Source organism: Capsella rubella, unplaced genomic scaffold (assembly GCF_000375325.1).
Source record: "Capsella rubella cultivar Monte Gargano unplaced genomic scaffold, Caprub1_0 scaffold_7, whole genome shotgun sequence".
Lineage (NCBI taxonomy): Eukaryota > Viridiplantae > Streptophyta > Magnoliopsida > Brassicales > Brassicaceae > Capsella > Capsella rubella.
This window is the reverse complement of record NW_006238917.1, coordinates 1,335,482-1,357,768: the sequence shown is the minus strand read 5'-3', so window position 1 is coordinate 1,357,768 and position 22,287 is coordinate 1,335,482. Positions and strand designations below refer to the sequence as shown.

The 22,287-nt window shown below is 37.8% G+C and overlaps 5 protein-coding genes and 1 long non-coding RNA gene across 11 annotated transcripts; all 6 read right to left on the bottom strand.

The window, feature by feature from the left end:
- Positions 1 to 995: 995 nt before the first annotated feature.
- On the bottom strand, positions 996 to 2,441 carry LOC17879486. The gene is made up of 2 exons (XR_002832830.1): positions 2,217 to 2,441; positions 996 to 2,118 (listed from the first exon to the last, which is right to left on the bottom strand). It is a non-coding gene; the product is annotated as an uncharacterized LOC17879486 (long non-coding RNA).
- A 425-nt stretch (positions 2,442 to 2,866) lies between these two features.
- LOC17880599 (plant-specific TFIIB-related protein 1) lies at positions 2,867 to 7,100 on the bottom strand. 4 transcript variants are annotated; one of them, XM_023778181.1, is made up of 4 exons: positions 6,696 to 7,100; positions 6,366 to 6,581; positions 3,991 to 4,119; positions 2,916 to 3,811 (listed from the first exon to the last, which is right to left on the bottom strand). In XM_023778181.1, the coding sequence occupies exons 1-4, from the start codon at positions 6,951 to 6,953 to the stop codon at positions 3,035 to 3,037; spliced, it is 1,380 nt and encodes a 459-aa protein (XP_023633949.1). In that variant the 5' UTR covers positions 6,954 to 7,100; the 3' UTR covers positions 2,916 to 3,034. The 4 variants fall into 4 exon arrangements, with proteins under 4 accessions (XP_006283489.2, XP_023633949.1, XP_023633948.1 ...); XM_023778180.1 differs by lacking the exons at positions 6,366 to 6,581; positions 6,696 to 7,100 and adding an exon at positions 4,592 to 5,242 and having other exon boundaries at positions 3,263 to 3,567; positions 3,653 to 3,811; positions 3,991 to 4,149; XM_006283427.2 differs by lacking the exons at positions 6,366 to 6,581; positions 6,696 to 7,100 and adding an exon at positions 4,592 to 5,239 and having other exon boundaries at positions 2,867 to 3,811; positions 3,991 to 4,149.
- Positions 7,101 to 7,195: 95 nt separating this feature from the next.
- Positions 7,196 to 9,255, bottom strand: LOC17879284 (probable polyol transporter 6). The gene is made up of 2 exons (XM_006285212.2): positions 8,875 to 9,255; positions 7,196 to 8,743 (listed from the first exon to the last, which is right to left on the bottom strand). The coding sequence occupies exons 1-2, from the start codon at positions 8,972 to 8,974 to the stop codon at positions 7,362 to 7,364; spliced, it is 1,482 nt and encodes a 493-aa protein (XP_006285274.1). The 5' UTR covers positions 8,975 to 9,255; the 3' UTR covers positions 7,196 to 7,361.
- A 2,074-nt stretch (positions 9,256 to 11,329) lies between these two features.
- LOC17879133 (pentatricopeptide repeat-containing protein At4g36680, mitochondrial) lies at positions 11,330 to 12,913 on the bottom strand. The gene has a single exon (XM_006282553.2). The coding sequence runs from the start codon at positions 12,810 to 12,812 to the stop codon at positions 11,574 to 11,576; it is 1,239 nt and encodes a 412-aa protein (XP_006282615.2). The 5' UTR covers positions 12,813 to 12,913; the 3' UTR covers positions 11,330 to 11,573.
- Positions 12,914 to 13,074: 161 nt separating this feature from the next.
- Positions 13,075 to 16,813, bottom strand: LOC17878831 (splicing factor U2af large subunit A). Of its 3 annotated transcripts, XM_023779577.1 has the most exons (13): positions 16,588 to 16,813; positions 16,048 to 16,337; positions 15,859 to 15,957; positions 15,701 to 15,771; positions 15,209 to 15,285; positions 15,088 to 15,135; positions 14,943 to 15,002; positions 14,792 to 14,852; positions 14,588 to 14,700; positions 14,010 to 14,456; positions 13,792 to 13,927; positions 13,451 to 13,518; positions 13,075 to 13,364 (listed from the first exon to the last, which is right to left on the bottom strand). In XM_023779577.1, the coding sequence occupies exons 1-13, from the start codon at positions 16,699 to 16,701 to the stop codon at positions 13,227 to 13,229; spliced, it is 1,722 nt and encodes a 573-aa protein (XP_023635345.1). In that variant the 5' UTR covers positions 16,702 to 16,813; the 3' UTR covers positions 13,075 to 13,226. The 3 variants fall into 3 exon arrangements, with proteins under 3 accessions (XP_023635345.1, XP_023635347.1, XP_023635346.1); XM_023779578.1 differs by lacking the exon at positions 13,075 to 13,364 and having other exon boundaries at positions 13,498 to 13,691; XM_023779579.1 differs by lacking the exons at positions 15,701 to 15,771; positions 15,859 to 15,957; positions 16,048 to 16,337; positions 16,588 to 16,813 and adding an exon at positions 15,457 to 15,526.
- A 554-nt stretch (positions 16,814 to 17,367) lies between these two features.
- On the bottom strand, positions 17,368 to 19,560 carry LOC17878044 (vicilin-like seed storage protein At4g36700). Its single transcript, XM_006286147.2, has 4 exons — positions 19,220 to 19,560; positions 18,946 to 19,124; positions 18,777 to 18,857; positions 17,368 to 18,598 (listed from the first exon to the last, which is right to left on the bottom strand). Exons 1-4 carry the CDS (start codon positions 19,539 to 19,541, stop codon positions 17,606 to 17,608), a joined length of 1,575 nt encoding a protein of 524 aa, XP_006286209.1. The 5' UTR covers positions 19,542 to 19,560; the 3' UTR covers positions 17,368 to 17,605.
- Positions 19,561 to 22,287: the final 2,727 nt, after the last annotated feature.

The window sequence follows — 22,287 nt, the reverse complement described above, 5'->3', positions numbered from 1 at the left end:
TGTTAAGATTACCTTATAATTGACAATATACATATCATGAAAGTCTGTCATATATTTACATGGATTTTAAGTTATTTTATATAATTGAGTTACTTAAGTTCATAGTTACATTGTAGGACTAAAATGCAGAAACTATTTGCTTAAAATTTGTACAACTTTTAAATACAACACATAAGTTTTTTTTTTCATCAAATATTACACATAAGTAATATAAAACTATTTAACAAAGATTTACTAAGACATCTTTTAACAAACAAGGAAAAAAGAAATACTGAAATAAGGTGAAAATTGCGAATGAATTAACCTTGATTTAACAATTTCTACATCATAAAGGTCCCCAACTACAATAAATATAATATGTTGATCACATCTTCCTGCAAATCTTGGTAAAATAGAGAATATTATATGGTTCTTATTTCTGGCAATCCAACGACCATGTCTGGTAGAAAATCAAATGTATAACCCTAAACTCATTTCATTTCAACAATGATCAATTCCACTTCACTTTGTGCAGGTTGCTAAAGACAAAGAGAGAGTCCCATTTTCATCAAACCTAACTTCATTTCAAAATTTGTGTTATACAATAAATTACAGCGGCGAAAGATGGTTGAAAATAATCAGATCTGGGTGGATTCGAACCACCAACCTCTCGTAATGAGAGCTCTACCATTTTGAGCTTACAGATCTATTAACAAAAACCATGAGCGACTGGTTAAAGCCAATGGGCTACGCTAAGAATTTTGTCAATCCTTTTATTTAGAAATAACCCATCCAATCTATCTTCTCTCCATCTTGAAGCTTCATGAAAGCAAACCCTATACACAATTAGATGACAGCCTAAACAAAAACCAATCAGATAAAAATCAGACTTTAAAATACCTTTCAAGTATCATTTGAAACAGTATCACATTAAAAACATTTATAGAAAAAGAAACTTGCCTTCAAAATATATTCATAATATAGTGCAAAAGAAATCAAAGAACATGATACAACAATAGTTTAAACTAATAAAATTTCAAGAATTTAGATTGTCAACAATAATATAAAACATAAGAGCTGTTGTATCAATATGGTATCAAAGCGCCTTCATACACATTTTCATTGTACAGACTACTTGTTTTAGATACCTCGGTATGTATTGCTTCTCCAGCTGCTAGACCATAGCTCCCAAGTTCATGTCCCAGGATAAATCCAAGTAGAAATTTCTAAATACATTAACATGTTTTATTGAATGAAATTTAATAATAATACTTCTGTATGGATGATCACAAAAATGGATACAAACTCTTAAACATCGCTCTTTACAAAAGACAAATCAATAACAAGCAAAAATATATTGCATATAAAATAAATTGCGTTTCTGAAAGTATCAAAACTGGAGAGAGAGAGAGGAGTTATATCACAGCTACAACAATTATAATTCCCAGCAATTCTCCGCATAATAATGATTAAATCAGTCAACATATGTGGTATGAAACAAAATTGAAAAACAGTTCGGGGATGTAAGATTACTGGGGGAGTCAGATTTGTTGAATGATGCAGGATTGTTATATGACTGAAACAAAGCAATTAAAGATAATTGAAATTTTGAAATTAAAAGTACCTTTGTTGTTTGGATTTAGATGGCCAGCTTGTCTCCAGATCCACTGATCCGGATCGTTTTGAGAAATTTTCTGTGGAACTGAGAAATATTTGTGGAATCGAGAGTGCGCAAGAGTGAGAAGCAAGACACACAAAAAGAGAGGGGAGAACCCGGGCAAAAAAAAATCCCCCGTGCGAACTCCCCTCAACCAACACGAAACTATATTTTTTTATTAAGGATTTGTGACCTGCCATGCAAGCGCACCTGTCATGGCAAAGGTCGGATGACAAAGATGTTTTTACTCAGGAACTCAAGCCTTTTTTCAAAACTATCCCCAAAAGGCTGTATCGTCCCTCAAAACATCTCATACATCCATCATCATAACTCACATCAAATCAACACATCAGCTTCTTCTCTCTTCTTCAATCTCTCCTCTCCAAAGCTCGGATTCATCACCTCATCGACAGATCAGCGCCGCATACCATAGATCTGAGAAACCTCGAGGCCGATTTCATGATCCAAGGATAGGATCAGATCTGGATTCCGAAATTAGATGAACAAATAAGAATTACATCTAGATCAATCGAATTAAACGAAACAATTATCAGATCGAGCTACGAGAAGCCATAATTACCAGTTCTTCAACCGATCTTCGGGGATCTTGAGCTGTACGATCCGTCTTCTGCCGATGAAACAGCCAAAGAAACTCGATCTCTTCATAAAAGACGCCGATCTGTAGATCGGAAACAGATATGTGACGATCTACATCGAGTAGCCTCCGATACGACGGCGTCGTAGAGAGATCTAGAGAATACGATGAAGAAAAGTTGAATGAATAAAGCGGGTATGAGAGAACCTAACAGGTAGACGTGTTATTATATATATAGATGGTGAGGACTAATGGACGGACGAGATTGATTGGTTAGACATAAGATGAACGGTCTAAGACTGATCTTATTGGAGAGATTACGTGTTTTAGGGCGTTTTTAATGTGAGGCGGTTGTTTTACACCAAAGAAAAAAAAAAGAAAAAAAGAAATTACAAAGAAAAAGGCGTTTTGGGAAGTGGACAGCTAATATGCGTTGTTGGGTGTTTTACCGATTCATTGCGTCGTACCTAAGCACATTTTCTCATTGGACAAATGGTATCTTCGTAGCAAGTTCCTTCACGACTCTCCCTTATTTATTTTTGGTCTTTCTTTTATTTTTATTTTTAATTTAAAGAGCAAATATTGGCCTACCTTCTAGATTCTTTCACTTTAATTAAGATTTGGGAGAGAAAATATAATAATGGGCCACCATGGTAAATGAGCTATTTATTACAAAGCCCAACATAAAAAAAGCGCAGCTGCTCTGTAAATCCAATCAATCACATAGTCTGGAAATATTTTGTATACAAGCCAAGATGCATACAAGACTAGACAATACAAGAGTATGTGCATTAATAGTTTTTCTAGCACAAGTCTCCATGAGGATTACTAACGTTTTTGTTTCCTGTTTGAGATGCACTGCCTCTAATCTCAGCATAGCCTGGGGGCAGCTTTGGCGGATGAACAACAGGCAAGTTTATGGAAGATCCCGGCACACCAGAAGGTCGGAATGACCAATTGATTGTGTTGATACCTGTAGATGGAGATGGATTTGAAGGGAATTGGTTATGTTGCCTTAAATATACAGGCAATGTGTCCTTATCGCCTAGCTGCTGCTTATCAGGTTGTTGCTTTTCATAGTCCATAGCATTAGGTTTGCCTGCTTCGCTTATCATCTCTCCTGGGTTCATGACACTGGCGGTTCCAAACAGCCAAGGCTGTCTGAATTTTGGCTGCTTATCTTCTTTTCCTTTAAGTTGTTGGTAGGTATGATCACAAGTGTCAATTGGTTTGACTGATGGCTTGTCTCTGTCCATGAAGCTTGATTCCGGTGGATCCACAGCTCTAGGAGTTGTTGAGCGGGTTGTGGATATTGTGGTTGTGGGAAAGGCTTTCTCTGGTGGGACGGCTGGTGTGTAATTAGATGGGAGCAGGTCATCCCAATTTTCTAGTAGTTCCTTGTACACTTTACGTAGGGTTACCTCAGTTAGTCCAGTTATTTTACAAATCTCTGCTTGCGTCTTTCGTTTGTCTTCAAGCTGACATGCCAGATAGATAGCAGCTGCAGAAATGCTGATCGGGTTTCTACGGGTGCAGAAGCATTTGTTGATCACAACTTCGCCAATATGTGTTGCTAGTTCCTAGGAAGATTAAAAATACGTTGGATTAGAATAGGAATCAGAGTGGTGTATTTGGGATTCTGCCTTGTGAAGATATATGTAAGTCTCACTGAAAGAGGGAAAAATTCCAGGCATTATTGATACACCATTCACGTTGCATTTTAAGCCTTTCAAAAAGAAGTACAAGGTCAGTGGCACACCTGAGCGGATTTATTTAGTTGAAGGAGGGTACAGAATCTTGGCATATGAACTGATATAGAGTTGCTATTGATGGGTTGACTTAGTTGTAGAGCTTCTCCCAAAATCTTGATGTACTTCCCAATTTCTTTCTGCTGTACATTGGCTGCAATGGAGATTTCCTATTGTGAAAAAGCAAGAGAAATACATGAATCAGAAATTTAGTCCGGAAACTGAACTGAAAAGTGCTGCTCAATATGCATCTAACAGCTAATTGACGAGGGGGGATAGTTCACAAATATAATCAAACAAGTAGGAATATTGATAACAACAGTTACTTATTATAAAGACAATACACCAACATGGAAGCTTGACTCCTTCCTGCAAACACACAAGCTTCAGAGGTTCTAGTTCTTGAATTCAAAAAGTTCGACAGCATTTTATGGCAGCTGTTCAAAGGCTTGCTCAACATACATTTAAATCATAATTCCCTAATGTAGATACAATAACAAACAAAACTTTCTGATCTGATGTAAGAAATTTACAATGCAGTTTCAAGAAAATGAAGGCTTAGTAGCTGAATCTTCAAATAAAACTAGTAATGAAATAAGGTTTTCTAGGTACCTGAAGAGTTCTAGGCTCCTGAGCTTCCCTAATAGCTTGAACAAGGCAAGCAGTGGCTAAAGCTTCAACGCTTCTGTTCCGCAAGCAAGTAGCTGAGCAACAATCCCTAAACAACTGGAAAGCATGCTCAGAGATATCACAATCCAACCCTAAAATCGACGCCACATCGATAATCTGCATATAAGCCCTAAGATTATCCACCACAACCGTTGAAGAATTCGAATTTGTAGAATTCGATGTGGAGGAAGCAAGTTCTAGGGTTCGTTCGAGTTCAGAGAGATGACCAGAGAAAGAGAGGGAAGAGCGAGCGAATATCGGGTTAGGCTCGAGTGACCAAGTAGAGAAGGCGGTGATGAATCCAGTAGGTTCAAACGGATCTTCCTCGTCTTCTGGAGACGGTTGCGCCGCCGTTTGAAGATCAGAAGTGACTAGGCAGAGAGGAGTGTCTTGGGCTCGGAGATGAAAGAGGTGTTGGTTTTGCGTCTGCCGTTCTTCTACAACGCGACCGCAAGATGAGCACTCCGTTATCGATCTACCGGAGCTTGTGGTGGCACACCGTCCTTGCGCCGATGAACAGTATGGACACTTCATTTTTTTCCCTCTATTTTGAATATTTCCTTTTCTTTTTGCTCTCCGACGTGTGATAAGGCGAGAGAAAAAATAACCGCGATAATTTGTTCTTCTCAGAATAAAAGATATTTTTCATCATTTTATGACTTTCAATTATATTAAAAAGTTATATTATTTGCTCAATGGAAAATTGGAGATCTTGAAATTGGAATGAGCTACCAAAAATTTATTTCTGTAAGGACCGGACACAAATGTGGCGAAACGTTGGCAATGGTGAGAGCTTGGCACTAGACACACAGATTCATGATGAAATGTATCACAAGGATCCATTGGTTCTTATATTTATATATATAAATGTAACTCTACGTAATTATCAATCGATAGAAGGAAAATTGATCTCGAAAACAAGAAATTTAATATTCCAAATTGAACCATCTATTTGGTAGTTCATCTTTTGGCTTCAGCAAAAGTAGATATGATCTGAGGTTTATATGTAAACGCGTGTTACCAATACCACTATCAGCTACTTTGTTGCTGGCTTGTGTAGAATTCTCTTCAAGTTTCTTCCCAAATCCCTTGCGCTCTGAGAACAAACCAAACAGAAAACTCGTGTTAACCCTGTCTTTGAACAATCCAAGAGAAGATATTAAATATATAAATTCTGATGTCTATCAAGAATCTAACTTGGTGTGGTGGAAGCTCTACCAAACTTCCCCAACTAACTTATACAAAAGGGGTTTGGCAATAAATGCCAGAAACAAAACCGAAAGCTATAGCATTCTAAAATCTCATAACATATTTTGTAAGAAGACATAATCTACAGACCAGTATCTCTAAAATGTAACAACCTATAATCTTAACACTCTTCATACCCAATCTTCCAGCAAAAATAGACCTTGGACCATTATAACTTAAAGAGTAACACCAAATGATCAATAGCTGATCAGCAGAAACACAAGAACTTGACCACAAAACTTAACAAACTAAGTACACTCACAAATCACGATCGAAACTCCAGATTCGAGATTGAACATTACCATCTACTCCAGCCCACTAATAGAAAAAGAGAACCAGCAAAGGTACCACAACAAGAGGCAAGATCTACCATATATTCAAACTGTATCTACTGATTCTAACTCACAAATCCCACACCCATCAAAGAAAACTAAACAATCCAGTGAAATTTTAAATCAAGAATCGTCACCATTGATCTGGAAGGAGGTGGATCAATTGTAATAGACTGCACCGACATCTTGGCGATTTCACCAATAGCAGCTTCTCTAACCCCAGGCACATCACTAGTGAGTTCTTCATAAGCAGCTACAAAAGCCTCTTGCCAAAATCTAGGCAACTTGATTCGACGACTATTCGTATACACATCCCACATATGCTTCACCACTTTCTCCCTCTCCTCCATTTCCTAAAAAAAACACCACAAATTCCAATACCTCAAAATCAGCCTTCGTTAAAATTACAATCTACAAACCAAATCAACCAAAAACTCGAGAGTTTGAAAGAGAATGGGTGAACAAACCAGAACGTCGAGGTTATCATAGATCGGAATCCCTAGATCTTCAGAGAACCGGTTTAGATTCCCGGTGGATAACCGAAGAGTGACGGTGCCAGTAAACATCGACCAAAATGCCAAAAGCAAAATCGCAGCAAACGCCCAGAACTTGTATCGACCTCTTCCAAACAAGATCGAGTCAGAGCTGTCCTTCTTCGAATTCGCCATCGTTGTTCCCGTCGCCGTGGTAGCCGTCGTCGTCGGCAATGCATCGTCGTCCTTCATCTCGATCTCAAATATGAATTACACTATAAAAAATCTAGCGTAGTGAGTGACGATTACACCAATTCTAAGCTCTCATGAATCGATTTCGGTAGATTCAGTGTAATTGCAAAAGTGTCGGTTCGAATTTGTTAAATCTGGGAGAACTTTATAAAAGAAAAACACAGTTCACTCTCTTCACTTACTGGGCCATTATTAATGGGCCATTGTCTGATAAGTAATTGACGATGTATTAGCCGTAGATCTTAAATTGGTAAACAAAGTGTACTAAAGGTTTGCGTCGATCGTGACCGTTGGTTTATATAATTTGATAAAAGCCACACAAAAGTACATCTAGAACGGCGTCGTGTAATGAGAATTAAACCGCAAACACGCAGTCGTTTCATTTAAAAGATACATATCATGAACATGTTAAGCTGCGCTGTTTTCGCCGCGTACTTTATCACCATCTCTTTGAAAAAGCGCTTCGATTTCTTCTAGTGATTTGCCTTTGGTCTCCGGCAAGAGGAAAAAGAAGAAATTCCAAGCCACTGCGGCAACTCCGGCGAACATAAAGAATGCTCCGCCGGTGGTTATCGCTTTAGTCAACGACAAAAACGACATCGACACGGTGGCGTTCATGACTCTGTTCACGGCAACACCGAGACTCGCTCCTTGGGCCCGAAGTTTCAACGGGAAAACCTCAGAACTGTAGACCCAAGTAATTGGGCCGAGCCCAATAGAGAAAACTGCAACGAAACCGTAAGCAGAGACAATGCTCAGAACCAAAGCCCACGCTAATTTCCCACCAGAATTCTGAGCCATTGTAAGTCCAAATCCTAACATTGTCAGCGCTATGACCATACCTCCAACGCTGGTCAACAAAAGCTTCCTCCGACCTACCTTGTCTAACAAGAAAGTGGCTGTGAAAATAAACGTCGTTTTCATGATTCCGACACCGATTGTAACAAGGAAAAGCTTGTCTTTAGTAGTGATTCCTGCTCTCTTGAAGATCTTCGGACCGTATAAAAGCACGGCTTCGATTCCGGTGGCGTGCTGGAAGAAATGGATCCCAAGAGCGGTTAAAAGGACTCGTCTCACTGCAGGAGTTGGTCTTAAAATAAGTTCTTTCCACACTCCTTCACCATGAGTCTTCTTGTTCTCCATCTTAACAACATCGTCTTGGCATTTAGGGTCGATTCCCGCAGCAGTTTTGATGTCTTGAAAGCGGAGCTCTGCTTCTTCGGGTGAATTCGATACCAATTCCAATATCTCCTTGCCTTCCTTGAGACGGCCTTGCATAATCAACCAACGTGGGGATTCAGGCATCTTCAAGATCCCGAACGCTAGCACTAGGGACGGAACCGCGGCTATACCGAGCATGAGTCTCCAACCGATATGCATAGGTAACTTGGAGAAGAAGTAATTCACGAGATAACCGATTAAGATTCCTATACTGATACAGAGATGAGGAAGAGAAGCTAAGAGTCCTCTATGCGAAGCTGTTGCGATTTCGGCTGAGTAAACCGGAGCAACCATCAGAGCAAAACCAACTCCGAGTCCGGCGGTGCATCTACCGGAGAGGAGAACTGGATAATTAGGACCCCAGCCCATCAATATTGAGCCCAACATGAATAGTATTGAGGCCAAGACGATGGTGTAACGCCGTCCGATAATATCCGACGTCCTTCCGGCGAGGAGTGATCCGAAGAGGGCACAAAGGTTGAGAATCCCGGTGAGGACTTCGATTTGAACATCGTTTGTCTTCAAATCTTCTTCTATAAACACCATAGCTCCACTCATAACACCAGTATCTACATACCAAACGAAACATACCTTATCAGTTCTTATCCTCAAAAAAAAAAAAAAAAAAAACTATCCCAATGATCTTGAACCAAAAAAAAAAAAAGTTATTTAAAAATATTTAATATAACTAAATACTAACCGTAACCGAAGATGATGGAGACGATGGAGGCGACAATAGAACATTGAAGAGCGAATCTGTTAACTCCGACAGGCTTCTCGCCGGTGATTTGATCGGCCATGATTATTAATTAATTCACCACCACGTTACCAGAAAAATATAATCAGAAAAAACTATAGGGTATACAGACGTAAAACTATAGAAATGTCTCTAACAGTTATAAGCTTTTTATCTGAAAGTTAGTTAAGAGTTTGGTCTTAATCTCTGAGTACTACCGAAGAAGAAGATTCGAATATATAGAGAAAAGAAAAAGAAAAAAAGAAAAACAGAAGACAGCACAGAGAGCTAGGTAGAGAGTACTCGTGAAAGCCACAAGCCTTTGTTAAGAGAGGATTTAGTTAAATGAATCCGGTGGACAAAAGTCATCCACATCTTCTTTATATATATTTATAGAAGAGACATGTTTTGTGATAAAATGACCTAAATCAAAGATTCCAATTACAGACCATACAGCTACTTGTGTAAATTATTTAATAACGGCTTGACCAGAGTCTTAACTTGGTAACTCTGATGTGTAAATGCCTGACTTGGCGTTAGTCGTTTTAGTTAAGTTTGGATTTTGGATAAGAACGTATGCGTAACAAAGTTGACTTTTTTGTTTTTTGGGGGGGGGGGGGGGGGATTAATTTGACCAGCTATAAGATTAAAAGATAGGGCTAGAGACACCGACAAGAATCCGTTGTATTATTACTGGATAAGAACTATTTTTAATATCTGTTTTTTTTTGTTTTGATCCTCGTGAAGATTTTTAAATGTTCTTGTTTTTATTTATACTCGTGAATGTTTTCAAAAAAATTATGTCACTGTGTGATACCCAAACACATATTTTGGCTTGACTCATCAGGGTCAACTATGAAGAGTGTAAAACGTCATGGGTCCATTTAAATGTTTATTTTTCAAAGTTTGAACTTTTAGATGATTTGTTACCAGAAGTCAAGTGGCTATCCCATTAAATGGAATTTAATTAAATCTTAAATCCTAAAGATTTTAGACTTTGAATCATGTGAAAAGCCAAATACATTTTTTCTCTTTTTTTTTGTTTTTGAAATCAGCCAATAACCAAAATACTTAAATTAGGATTCATACTTTAATACGTAAGACAACCAAATATTAAACGCAATTTCGATATCCTCAAGAAAATACAACCCTACAACTACAACTTACATCATGATGCGGTAGAAAACTACATACCTCTAAAGAAAACCCTAAAAATGAGCTAAAATTCAAAACCAAAATGGGGACCAACTGAAGAGAAAATATCTTCAATAATTAATTTGGATTCGATATCTTGAAAACAATACTTTGTCTTAATTATAAAAAGAAATATAAAGAAAAGTCTCGATACTTACTTTTAATAATTTATCAAATGTTGGACTAAACAGTATACACCATATCTGCGCAGCCGTAACCTCGTGTGGTACAAACGTCATGTAAAGAATGTGTTATCACACACATACAACACACATAGCCGATGAAGTATTCATTAAATAATAATATTTAAAAAAATGAACAAACTCAAAAAAAATAAAAATAAAAATAATAATAATATAAACCACGAGATGAGCTTCGATTTCGAGCGATTGTAAATACTTTTTGTTTTGTTTTTCCAAAACAACCAAAGAAGTTGGGATTCATGCAGGATTGTTCATCGACAAACTTGGTGTGTACTAGATTAGGATAAAACGGTTTGACTATTGAAAAACAAAACCAAAAATTAGTTTCACTTGGTGTTCGGTCGTCTTTGCCCTTCTCTTTTGGTTTTTGCTCTTGAGATATGAACATGATTTAGATAGTGACTTGAGAAAGGGGACGAATTAAATTTGTATTGCTTATATAGCTTTCAGACGCCTCAAGTCAAAAAAATAAAAATAAACAGTAATCGTGGAGCAACTGTTGAAACGACATTACAGTTGATTTTCACGTTCCTGATTTAACGTTGTTAAATTTTTTCAAATTTTGTTAAAAGTTAAACTTTTAACACACATCAAAGTTGATTACACGTTTTTTATTTTCAAAAGCTCACTTTATAAACACTACAGAGATTTTGTTCACCAACTTTGTACTGTTCTGTTTCCGGGTGAGTGGTGCTATTGGACTCTTTTCGTCAAAAGTTAATATTGGACTTATTAGTATATGAAGAAAACATACTTTCAACGAAAACGTTCCACCGTTTATAAAATATAATATTCAGGAGTCATCTACTGTAAATTTGTAATGAATAATGGTTTATCTTACACAACACTCTAGGATTTGCAAATGTGCTTAAAGATATTGAACTCAGAACACTCTCAATTATCAGAATCCTATGAATCCATATATTTGTCACTTGGGAAAATCAAAACTAGGGGAAGCCATGTCATAAACTGAGTTCGAACAGTCTAACTTGGACCTTTTCAAAAATATGTAAAACATAAAATGAACGAGAAACTTGAAATCATCATAAAGCGCAAGTGTGTAGAACATACAAGTGAACTCTATGAAGCTGGATATTGTTGACCACCAACAACAAAAACTTCAAGCTTTTACAAGCTAATTTATGAGGAAAGCAAAAATGCAGGGACAGCTTATAAATAGACCTGCATACTAGATCATAAATTTCAACAAGTCTTAAATAGCTCAAGCAACATAATCAAATCTTCAATCACAATGCTATTGAGCTATTAAGCAGCAGCTTCTTTTGCAGAAGCATCCGTTTTTGAATCCAGCCCCAGTTCCTCCTCGAGTTTCTTCCACGCATTCATGAAGCTCGGAGGGAATTTCTTCTTCACCGTTCTAATCAACCCTTTCGCGTCATCTATCTTTTTGTTCGCCACCAATCCCGCAGCCAAGTGCTTCAAAGTATTGAAATCAGGAATCTTGTTCATATACACACTCTTCTTGAAGATCGCATAGCCTTGCTCGTACAATCTGCTGTAACACAGATGAAATATCAATGTCCTAAAAGTAGCTGCGTTGGGAGCACAGCTGTTTCCTTCAAGCCCTTCATACACTTTCTTAGCTTCATCCAACATTCCTTTCTCGCAATACGCAGTCATAAGATAGTTATAGCTAATCGTATCAGGTTTTAATCCCAGAGTGCTCATTTCTTCGATCAACTCCTTAACTCTTTCAGGGCTTTCCTTTTGAGCACTCATAAGACGAACATTATAAGCTGCACTATCCAATTCACAACCTTTCTTCACCATCTCGTTCCACAAGTTTTCAGCTATCTCGAGCTCACCTTTCTTATACAAAGAACTCAAAATGGTGGTGAAAGCAATGGTAGTTACTTCCATGCCTTTACCTTGCATCTGCCTCATAATCTCAATAGCTTTTTCAGGCGAACCTGAGTCACAGTATGACTTAATCAATATACCGTAAGAGATTTTGTCAGGAGTGACCTTACTGTACCTTTGAGGAATTTCGTCGAACAGCTGGGGGACTTTATCAAACTTCTTAGAATGGAGACAAGCGTTGAGCAAGGCGTTGAACGAAACAGCTGATCTGGGTGTGCCATATTGATCCATCTGCTCGAAGGTTCTCATGGCGTGACCAAACATAGAGGCTCGGCCATAAGATCTGATAAGCGTCGAGTAGAAAGGTTCTTCTTTGATTTTGGGATCCTTTTTGCTGGATTCAATTAGGGTCTCGATGTCTGAGAAACGGCTACATTTGGCGAGGCGGCGAACAGTGAGCTCTTGAGCGTAGCGAGATGAAACAGGTGAAGCAGAGTGATCGGAGACATTGGCGTAGATCTTAAGGGCTTTGTCTGGATCGTGTTCTTTCCGGAGAGTGGACTTGGCTTTGGAGACAGTGATTTTGCCTGAAGACGGTGCAGTAGCTTCGACAGTGGTCGTACCATCTGCGGCGGCTGTGGTAAAACGGCGAACAAGGCGGAGAGAGATACGAGATGAAGCCATTTTGCAGAAATGAGTGGTGGCGAAAAAGGAGACGCCTTTAGGGTTTAGTTGGCTTAACAGAGATTTTGGGTTTTACAAGATTGGCTTCTCTTTCTTTTTTCATTTTTTACTTCTATCAGCAGCTATTAAATCTCTACATTAATAAAAAATTTACCCAACTTTTTGTGTTGCTTAGAGTAAATATAAACACATCACATTTACGACAGATTCATGACTTTACTCTGTCTGGCTCGTTGATTATTTGAGATGAGAATTTAAGAAAGAGATCAAAACGATTGGTTTGGTGATAAAAGTGTTATAACAAGCACACAATGTATTGATCATCTCTTAGTCTTACACGCGTGCAAAAGGGTCTTCAACTGAAACAAAGTACTTAGAAAACTTAAGTAATAGAAAGCAAACAAAAAGAAGGCATCAGGCACCATAATCACCCTGTTCAAACTTGTCTTCAGGGTAAAACACTGCAACGACTTCGTTTCCTCCAAATTTCCTACCATTCATCCCGATTCTTGCCTTGGACGAGCCATCTGTATCAAGATACTTCAGAAACACCTGCACAGCAAATACAACCGACTGTCAGATACTGACTAAATGAAATATGCAATAAGTAGAGAAAGAGATAAGTCTTTGGTACAAACCTTGCCAAGGCCTGGCACTGGCTCGCCATTGGGGCTTGGACGCGGAATCACAACATTGGTCAAAGCACCTGCATTTTAAGAGTTAAACAACACACATTTCGAATACATGAAAACAAAACAGAGACAAAAACAAGTTAGTTTTTTTCTTTTAAGAAAAAGTGGTCTTTGATGAAAAATAAATTAGGAGGTTTATGCAGTCTCCTGTCTGTGTATGTTAGGGCTGATTCTTTATAGCAAAAGGCTGTAAAACAGTACAACCAAGAAAACAGAGAGACAAATCAATATGCTTTTAATCTTATATTTTAAAATAGACCATATTACGCAATTAAGAGGTCCCTTACCAAACTTTCCGCCTTCTTGTCTCATGTCTTCCATGATATCTTCATACTCCTCGTCATCTCTAAGCTCATCCTCAGCTACAACTTGAGTCAGACATACTACAGTTGTTGCCATTACACCCGGCTGTAACATAATCCTCTGCAAAAGAAAAAAGAATCCGTCTTTTAATTTTATACATTCAACATCCAACATTCAACAGTCTTGAGCAGATAAAGTTTACCTGAAACGCAATTTGCTGCTGTGCATGCAATAAGACACTCTCTTGTTCAGGCTTTGGCTGCATTGTTCCCTGGTTAGCACGTCTCACTGTAAGAGTCTTATCTCCCATCTTGATACCATTTAGGGCAGCGCACGCGATATCTGTAACGGAAAGATCTTGGTACACGCAGAAGGCATATCCTTTAGAGTTCCCTGTTTCTCGATCTTTTACAAGATCAAAGCCCTTAAGGGCTCCAAAGGACTCCAACAACTCCCTGACTTGTGATTCGGTGAAGTAATATGGAAGTCCACCAACAAAAATACGATCTGGTCCCTCAAGCCCACCAGAAGCACCTGGAGTCAGACCAACAGCAGCTAAGTTTAGATTGGGACTGGGCTGGCTTGGACCGAGAGTTGCAGCTAGAGATGGGTTATAGTCACTAGGTCGCCTCACCTTCACTGGAGCTCCCTGAGAGAAAGATAATTTCATATAAAATTTCTGATTTCTGTCTTGTTGGTTTTAAAAAGAAGGAAAAGCTGATGATGACCTATAAGCCAAATTAATGCTAGTACTAAAACTCAACCAGACATTAAACGTACCTCAAATATAATCCCGTCCAAAGACATAGCGTTACTTGCCTCTTCAACAGATCGCATTTCAACAAAAGCAAACTTCTTCTCATGGTTTATGTAGACATTAACAACTGCATCACCTGCGAAAAAGAAAAAAAAAAAGAAAAGAAAAATGATTAATACAAGCATCAACAAAGGACTCTCTACTAGCATCGGGCCAGGATTACATACCTGGACCAGCAGTGTTTCCACCAACAGCAGCCATAACTTGACTAAAAAACGTAGCCACAGACTGCAATACAGGATCATAAATCACTGTTAGTATCAGTTGCTGGAACATAATTCAGAGAGAAAAAATGAAAAAAAAAAAATGGATATTAACCTGTTCATTTGCAGTAGGGGAAAGCCCACCGACATAGACTCTGCGAGCATGCCTAGTTGCCTGAAGGTACATAAATTAAATAGGGAGACAAGATTAGAAACAGAGAAACACATAGCATTTGCATACATGAAAAAGAAAAGCTAACCTGCTGTGTCATAGCCTGAATTGGCATCATAGGGAGTCCCCCAAAAGGCTGCAGGACATAGAAGATTTAGTTTAATTAAGACTTAAATAAGGACAATAAATAAAGGGTAAAGATCACAGACCTGTCCAGCCGGCAACGGAAACATGTTGGGAAACATCCCAGCTCCAGGAAGAGTTGGTGGTGCGGGAGGAACTTGGCCTGAAAAAGGAAAATAGGTTAATACATGAGAAAATTACATATGGAAAACCTAGTTCATCGTCCCTGAAAATGCATTGGTAATATGGCCATATCAAGAGGTTTCAGTCTCGTATGGTGAAAATATTTGCTAGACTAACATAACCAGTGATAGGGACTGAGGATGAGCAATACCCATATAACCATTGAAGCAATTCGTCCTTGTATATAAGAGCTAACCAGCCCACACCCAGTTTGCCTTACCAAAACAGAAAACCAAACAAGAAACACAAAGAACACCAAACCACCAAAATCTCTCAGTTTTAGAGTTGTGTCCCACGTAAAATTTGTATCAAACCTTTACCTACTACGTGCATTAGGTATGAACTCTACATTATGCTAATGAGAAGGTGCTAAACTAAAGAGATATAACGGATACCTGTAACAGCAGCACCAGCAGCTAACATTGCAGAGGCTGGAGGTGCCATATCGAATCCACTGACTCGCTTACTGCCATAATATATATTGAGGTTAGAAAAATTCTTAGATTGAAGCAATTATTTCATAAAAGAGTAATCCAACGAGAAAAAATACTACCTTTTCGACGGAGATCGTGACCTTGATCTTCGCTCAGATCTATCCTTTGAACGAGAACGAGATCGACGACTGCGTCGACCTCCTCGATCATCTCTACGCCTAAAAAGAAACAAAAATAAGCCAAGTCAGTACCTTCAACAAAATCAAAATAAGATTCCATCTAAATTGGAAAAGATGATTTGGTTTCACCTGTCATGGTCACGATCACGGCTTCGGCGGTGGTCATCATCATCCCTACTACCACGTTCTCTCCTTTCACTACGGTCCCTACTGTGATCCCTGTGACGACTACTTCTGTGATGACGCTCACGATCTCTGTCCCTGTCTTTTTCCCTACTTCTCTCCTTACTTTTCTCTCCATCTCTGTCCCTGCTTCGACCAGAGACTTCAGAATCCCTTTCTCTGTCCTTATCACGTCCCTTCTCTCTTTCTCTATCTCTACTTCTTGAAGTCTCTCTTTCATGGTCACGGGTTTCTCTCTACACACAAAAAAAAACTCGTCAATTACAATTTAAACATCAATGAAATGAAACAAAACAGAAACCCAACACATGATGAATAAATTAAACCGTAGATCAATCGTGGATTAGAGCTACAAGATAAACAATATTTACCTTTAAACCTAACCATCTCAATTTTTCAATCCTATATCAAAAACTCATCCCCAATTGAATACAATTTGATAAGAAACATAGATTTGAAACTCCACCAAACAGAAGCTGGAACTACCTTAGGTTTCGAGTCTAATTGGTCCTCGATTTCGTCGCCGCGGCCACCATTATCCTCGGCGTAAAGTGCGTCAGCAACCGTACCGTTTCCCTCGTGATCTTCGAATTCTGTCATCGCTTCACAGGAATGAACGCTCTCACCGGGGATAAGGTTTAGATTAGCTTAGGAGCTTCGCCCTTGTTTCTGCCGTCGAGATTCGAATAAAGGGGTTGATGCAGAAAACCAAAACTATTAGGGCAAATTTCAGATTATTCTATTATTATGTAACCAGGACGGGACCGCCACGGAGGGTATTTTTGTCAATGACTTTTTATCTATTTCCATTTTTAATCTTGTCTGCGATAAGAAAAATGGAAAACGAAACCGGTCCATATCTCAAGCCCAAGTATGGCCCAATTCGTGTGACATATCTGATTAGGCCCAATACATGACTAACTAAAAGTCACGCAGAAAGTCCCAACTCCCAACAACAAAAAGAAAGAGCAGTGGAGAACCAGAGTGTAGCCTAAATTACACTAAACACAATATCTTAGACAGAGTCATACACGTAAACTTGTTTACTGCTTCTCTGTTATCATCCAAATCTTTAATACGTTGGACCCGTGGTAAGAGGTTCACGAATACATTGTACAATTGTAAAACAAATGATAAGCTAGGCTAGTTATAGCAAATACAGTTCACCTTCAAGGATAATAAACAGCACCAAAGAAAAAAAACTTATCATGTAATTAATCTAAAGAGTTATCAATAACTAGAAGTAAACGATCAGTCAATCAACAATATCCGGGAAATCTTAATTATTTCTCATTCCCCATCTAGTGAACACAGTACTATTAATATACAACCTTCAACATTGCAACAACAAAAACAATACAAAACGATTAACAAATAAACAGGGGGAGGGGAAAAAACAACGAGATGTCCGAACTCCGAACCAAAATTATAACCATTAACAAAAAAACAAAACACTCTTTGACTGTTAACCTTTTCTCTCAGCGTTCTCTTGTACTTCTTTGGCTTACATCTCCTCTTCATCACCTGACATTCCCCATTCCATCTTTGGTTCCTGAGGTTCTTCTTGGGATGGTTGCGGCTGCGGTTGGAATGGTTGTGGTGGTTGCTGAGGCTGATGAGGTGGCCAACGCTTCCTCTCTTCTTCTTCTTCTTGTCTCCTCCTTTCTTCCTCTTCCTTCTTCGCCTCTTCTTTTTCTTTCTTCCTCTCATCATGTCTTCTCTTCCTCTCATCATCTATCTTCTTCTCCTCCATCTCCACATTAAGCTTCGCTTTCTCTTCTTCCGCACAAGAAGGACATTCCAGCACAACCGCTTCCTTCTGAGCTTCCAACAATCCATCTATCGTCACACTACTCACATTAAGCGATGCAGCCAAGACTTGCCGGTCAAGCATCCGCAAAGCAGAGCTCTTCCCAGCTAAGAACTGTGGCTCGTTTTTCTTAGCTGAAGTTGTAAACCCAATGAACACTAACGAGTCATTGTTGAAGGACATTTGAGCCATTGGATGTAACCGTGGAACCGCAAAAACATCTCCTTCCTCTACTTTAAACCTCACGTTCTTACACTGATCAGATGATGAGCTTGAAATCGAAGACCTAAGCACCCTAACCATTCCTGCTCCTTTCAACACAATTGAAATCTCACAAGCCCATGGATTCCAGTGCGGTCCCATCATTGATGCTTGAGTTAGATTCACCATTGAAACTCCAACCATTGAGCCTTTTAAAACTTTCAAATCTTTCCTGTTAATCGTTATAGTACGACCATAGGGGCTTTCGAAATCCGGTTCGGATTCAAAAACATTAAATGTCTTTGCTTTCTTGACCTTTTCCTTCTTCTTCTTGTTTTCCATCGAATTTACGGTTCCAGCAAAGAATTTGAGTAATCGTGGTTGGAGCTGCCATTCGTTGGTCACACATGGCGAGCTAAGTATATCATTCACAATCAACGGTGGCTTTGTCCGGTTCCTCATCAACTCTATAATCTTCTCAGGAACCTAATTGAAACCATCGAATTTAATCAATCACTTAGCACAACCCAAAAGATCATCTACCAGAGTAACTTGAGAAGTAAGAAATACACAGTTCCTAAGTTCCCAAGCTCCCAAGTTGCCTCAATACCATCTTTCGTACGCATGTATATATAAACTTATACAAACAGAGATAAATGCATACCCCAAAAGCTGACTGGAGAATTTTCTCATCAAAACCAAACAAGAGATCCGTGATACTTGAATATGCACCAAAGCAAGGATCCTGCATCCATGGAAGACGATACAATGAGAAGCAAGTAAAATGTCAAGAAATAGAAAGAAAAAAAAGGAGTTAATCATATCAAACTTACATGTAAACACTCGTCGTTGTTCGAGAAGATTGCGTAAAGCCTAAGTTTAATTCCAAGGAAGACATCCACCGGTTTGCTCTGTAAATAGAAAACAGAACCGGGACGTAGCCTGTAAACGTCCCCTCGTCTTATCTCGGTACTCGTCGCTTCCTCCTCCACCCAATTCAGAATCCCACTTCCTATACAATACAATCACCACAATTAAGTTTAACCTAATAAGACAGAACTGATCCGTAAACAAAACACATAGAAACTGGAGTAGTTTTTTAAGTACCAGAGTCAACGAAGAAGACCATGTCAGAATGAAGAAGAAGAGGGAGCAAAAGCATGTTCGGCTCTAAAGTTATGGAATGTATTGTGTAAGGACCCATTCCACCGCATCCATCGCCGATTTGAACGGTTGAGATCTGTCCGAACTTCGATGTAAAGATTGGTTTCCATTGATCTTTCTTGATCAACAGAGGCGACGAAAACCCGCAACATGACGGCACGGCAACGTCGTTCTCATCCAACTCTTCCGACTTAGCGGACGACAGAGTGCAGAGGAACAAGAGAACGAGAAGAACAGAGAGTGGCAGTACCGTAAATCTAGTCATTGTGCTCGTTTACTTTTTGTTATTCAATGCAATGCTTATTAAAAATCGTATAATATAAAGAACGAGAGAAGAGAGACTGTAGGGTCTGTAGTGACCACGTGGCTTAATTGTTGGACACGTGCTTGCTTTACGTTGACAAGTGCACGGTTCTATATATAGTTCTGTCATAACAAAATCAAGTTACCGCGCTAAAGCACAAAGTTTGCAATTTGAAAGATCTAGCTGATAAGAACTGTTGGTGATGATAATGTTGTTTGTGAACTAGACAACAGAGATGCCTAGTTTGCATCGCGCGTTAGTCCAAACAAAAGAACACTGTTTTGAGTGATGGTACTGCCGGTGCATAGTTTTATCGATACGATATAATTATCCAACATGTTTGATCTTTCTAAGAGATGTATTTACATGTGTTTTGGAATTTAACGATCAAACTCACATTCCAGTTTCGTTTGTGTAAAAAGCGTATTCTTAAACTCAAACTATATATTGAATGATATTTATCCCAATACTTTTCGAATACTTGCAAAATAGTTTGATGTTAGAATTGATATGGCCACCCCCAAAATTAAGCTGTACAGTGCATGAAGGGTAATTATTCAACAGGCACAGGCCCGTTTATTCAAGGGTTTGGGCCAATCATGGCTGTGTGACTGTGAGTTCCCCAACCAACTTGTATGCGTGCGTGACAACTGAGATTCTCATTCTAATCATACTTTTGGGTGATTGGATTCTGTATGTAAGTTTAACTTGTCCATGATCTTTAGTTGTCTGATTATCTTACTCTATATGTAAATGTTGATACAAGATTATTTTATATAAATACATAATTAACAAGCTATTAATCTATGTACGTACGAATAAAATTTGCATTTACATGTAAGAATTAATAGATAGTACTCAAACCAGGGCCTAGCAATATATATTGTAAATTTGTAATATTGAATGATATAAGCTTAATAATATATTCGTTTGACAGGGTCTAAATTTTAATTACATTCAGACGAATCTAAAAACCATGGTTATTAGAGTGATCGGTTCACCACAGTTTACACGTAACATCCTAAAAATGGAAATACCAAAAAACAAAAATAGAATCAAACAAAGTTGGTAACGTGTGAAAATTAAAGACATACCTACGATGCGAATTGAATTAGGAATTAGGAATTGTGTTTGACTTTATTAGTGATGATAAACATATATATTCGATGGAAGTGAAGCTGAGAACTTACGTGTGACTCATGAGTGTGTTTGGTTAATTGTTGGCTCGTGGACAAAAACACTTTCCTAACTAAAGTCTCATGCTTACCATGTCATAAACTGTTCGCATGCTACGTACTGAATGACAAAAGAGTTGTGCTACAAATACAATCACGTTAAAAATACTAAGTTACGTACAGAAAAAGTTTGTTGCTGATTATAACTAAGATAGATTAGTGAAGTTGTGTAAACATCATGATAAAACACATATATCAGGGATTTTGAGTTTTGTTAGACAAAGACTACACACGTATAATCTTTTAACAAACAAAAAAAAAGACTACACATGTGTACAAACGAATTAATTCAGATTTATCCTATGATGGGTTTCAAGTTTTATTTATTCGACAAAATGAATGGCCTCTAGAATCAGGCAGATGCTATGCTGAGCTGAACACCTAGTACTAAGAACATTTTATCATCTTTACAATTACAAGTAATAACAGAGCATACTTGTTGGTACGTTAGACAACAACTTTTTGTGAAGCTATATACGTATGATCGTAACAAAAACAAAAATATGTAATTGTATATTTTTAAAAAATAGTAAACGATCAAACAATGAATGATCCCGTACAAAGATTAATACAAGAATATTTTATTCTGGACAATATTATTAATTTTACTAAAAAAACAATAATAACAAAAGGATGTAAATTAATAATAAGAAAAAACGTGTAAAGTAATATATTCTTGATGGGGAAGAGTCTACAAGGCATGTTGCGAGTTGTGACTACTCAATGTGTTGCAAAATAGAACATCCTCCGTTAATTCCTTCTTTCGTATTTTTTTTTTGTCGGTACATTATTGACTACATATAAATATTTTATTTTTAACTGAATTCTTGATTGAATATGACGCTAACAAATTGTTTCTACCACCAGCTTATTCATGGTTTTGAAAATTCATATTACTAAACCTGTAATTGAGTTGAAATATAAATGTTTACATTTTGAGGAAAAAAATAAGAAATCTACTCCAATCTGAATTAGATAGATTTGGATATTTATTATTTTAATACATATAATTTGTTTCTTCTATCGACGGTCTAATCGAATACATACTTAAAAATGTATAAGCTACCATCAGTACATTAAAAATTTGCAAATTAAATTCCAGTAGAACATGAATAAGTTTAAGAAAGAAATAAGAAAACATTTGATCAAATTATAACATTTTTAAAATCATGACAGCATGATTAATGATAGACTCTTTAACCTTAAGATTTTGTTAAACATAGTCTCAGTTCACAGGAAAGTTACCCTGGAGAGTCAGTACTTGACAACATGTCAGAACACTTTCTCCGTTACTACGTTAAAACTTTGATTTTTATATCGTGTGAATGATATTTGTCATAGAGAAATAATTTATATTATTATATAAGTATTTTAGTATTATTGTGAATGACATAAAATAAGAATCTACTATATAATTGCTTTTGTGAATATGAAGCTTCTCACTTTGTGAATAGAAGGAAGAAGCGTCTGGG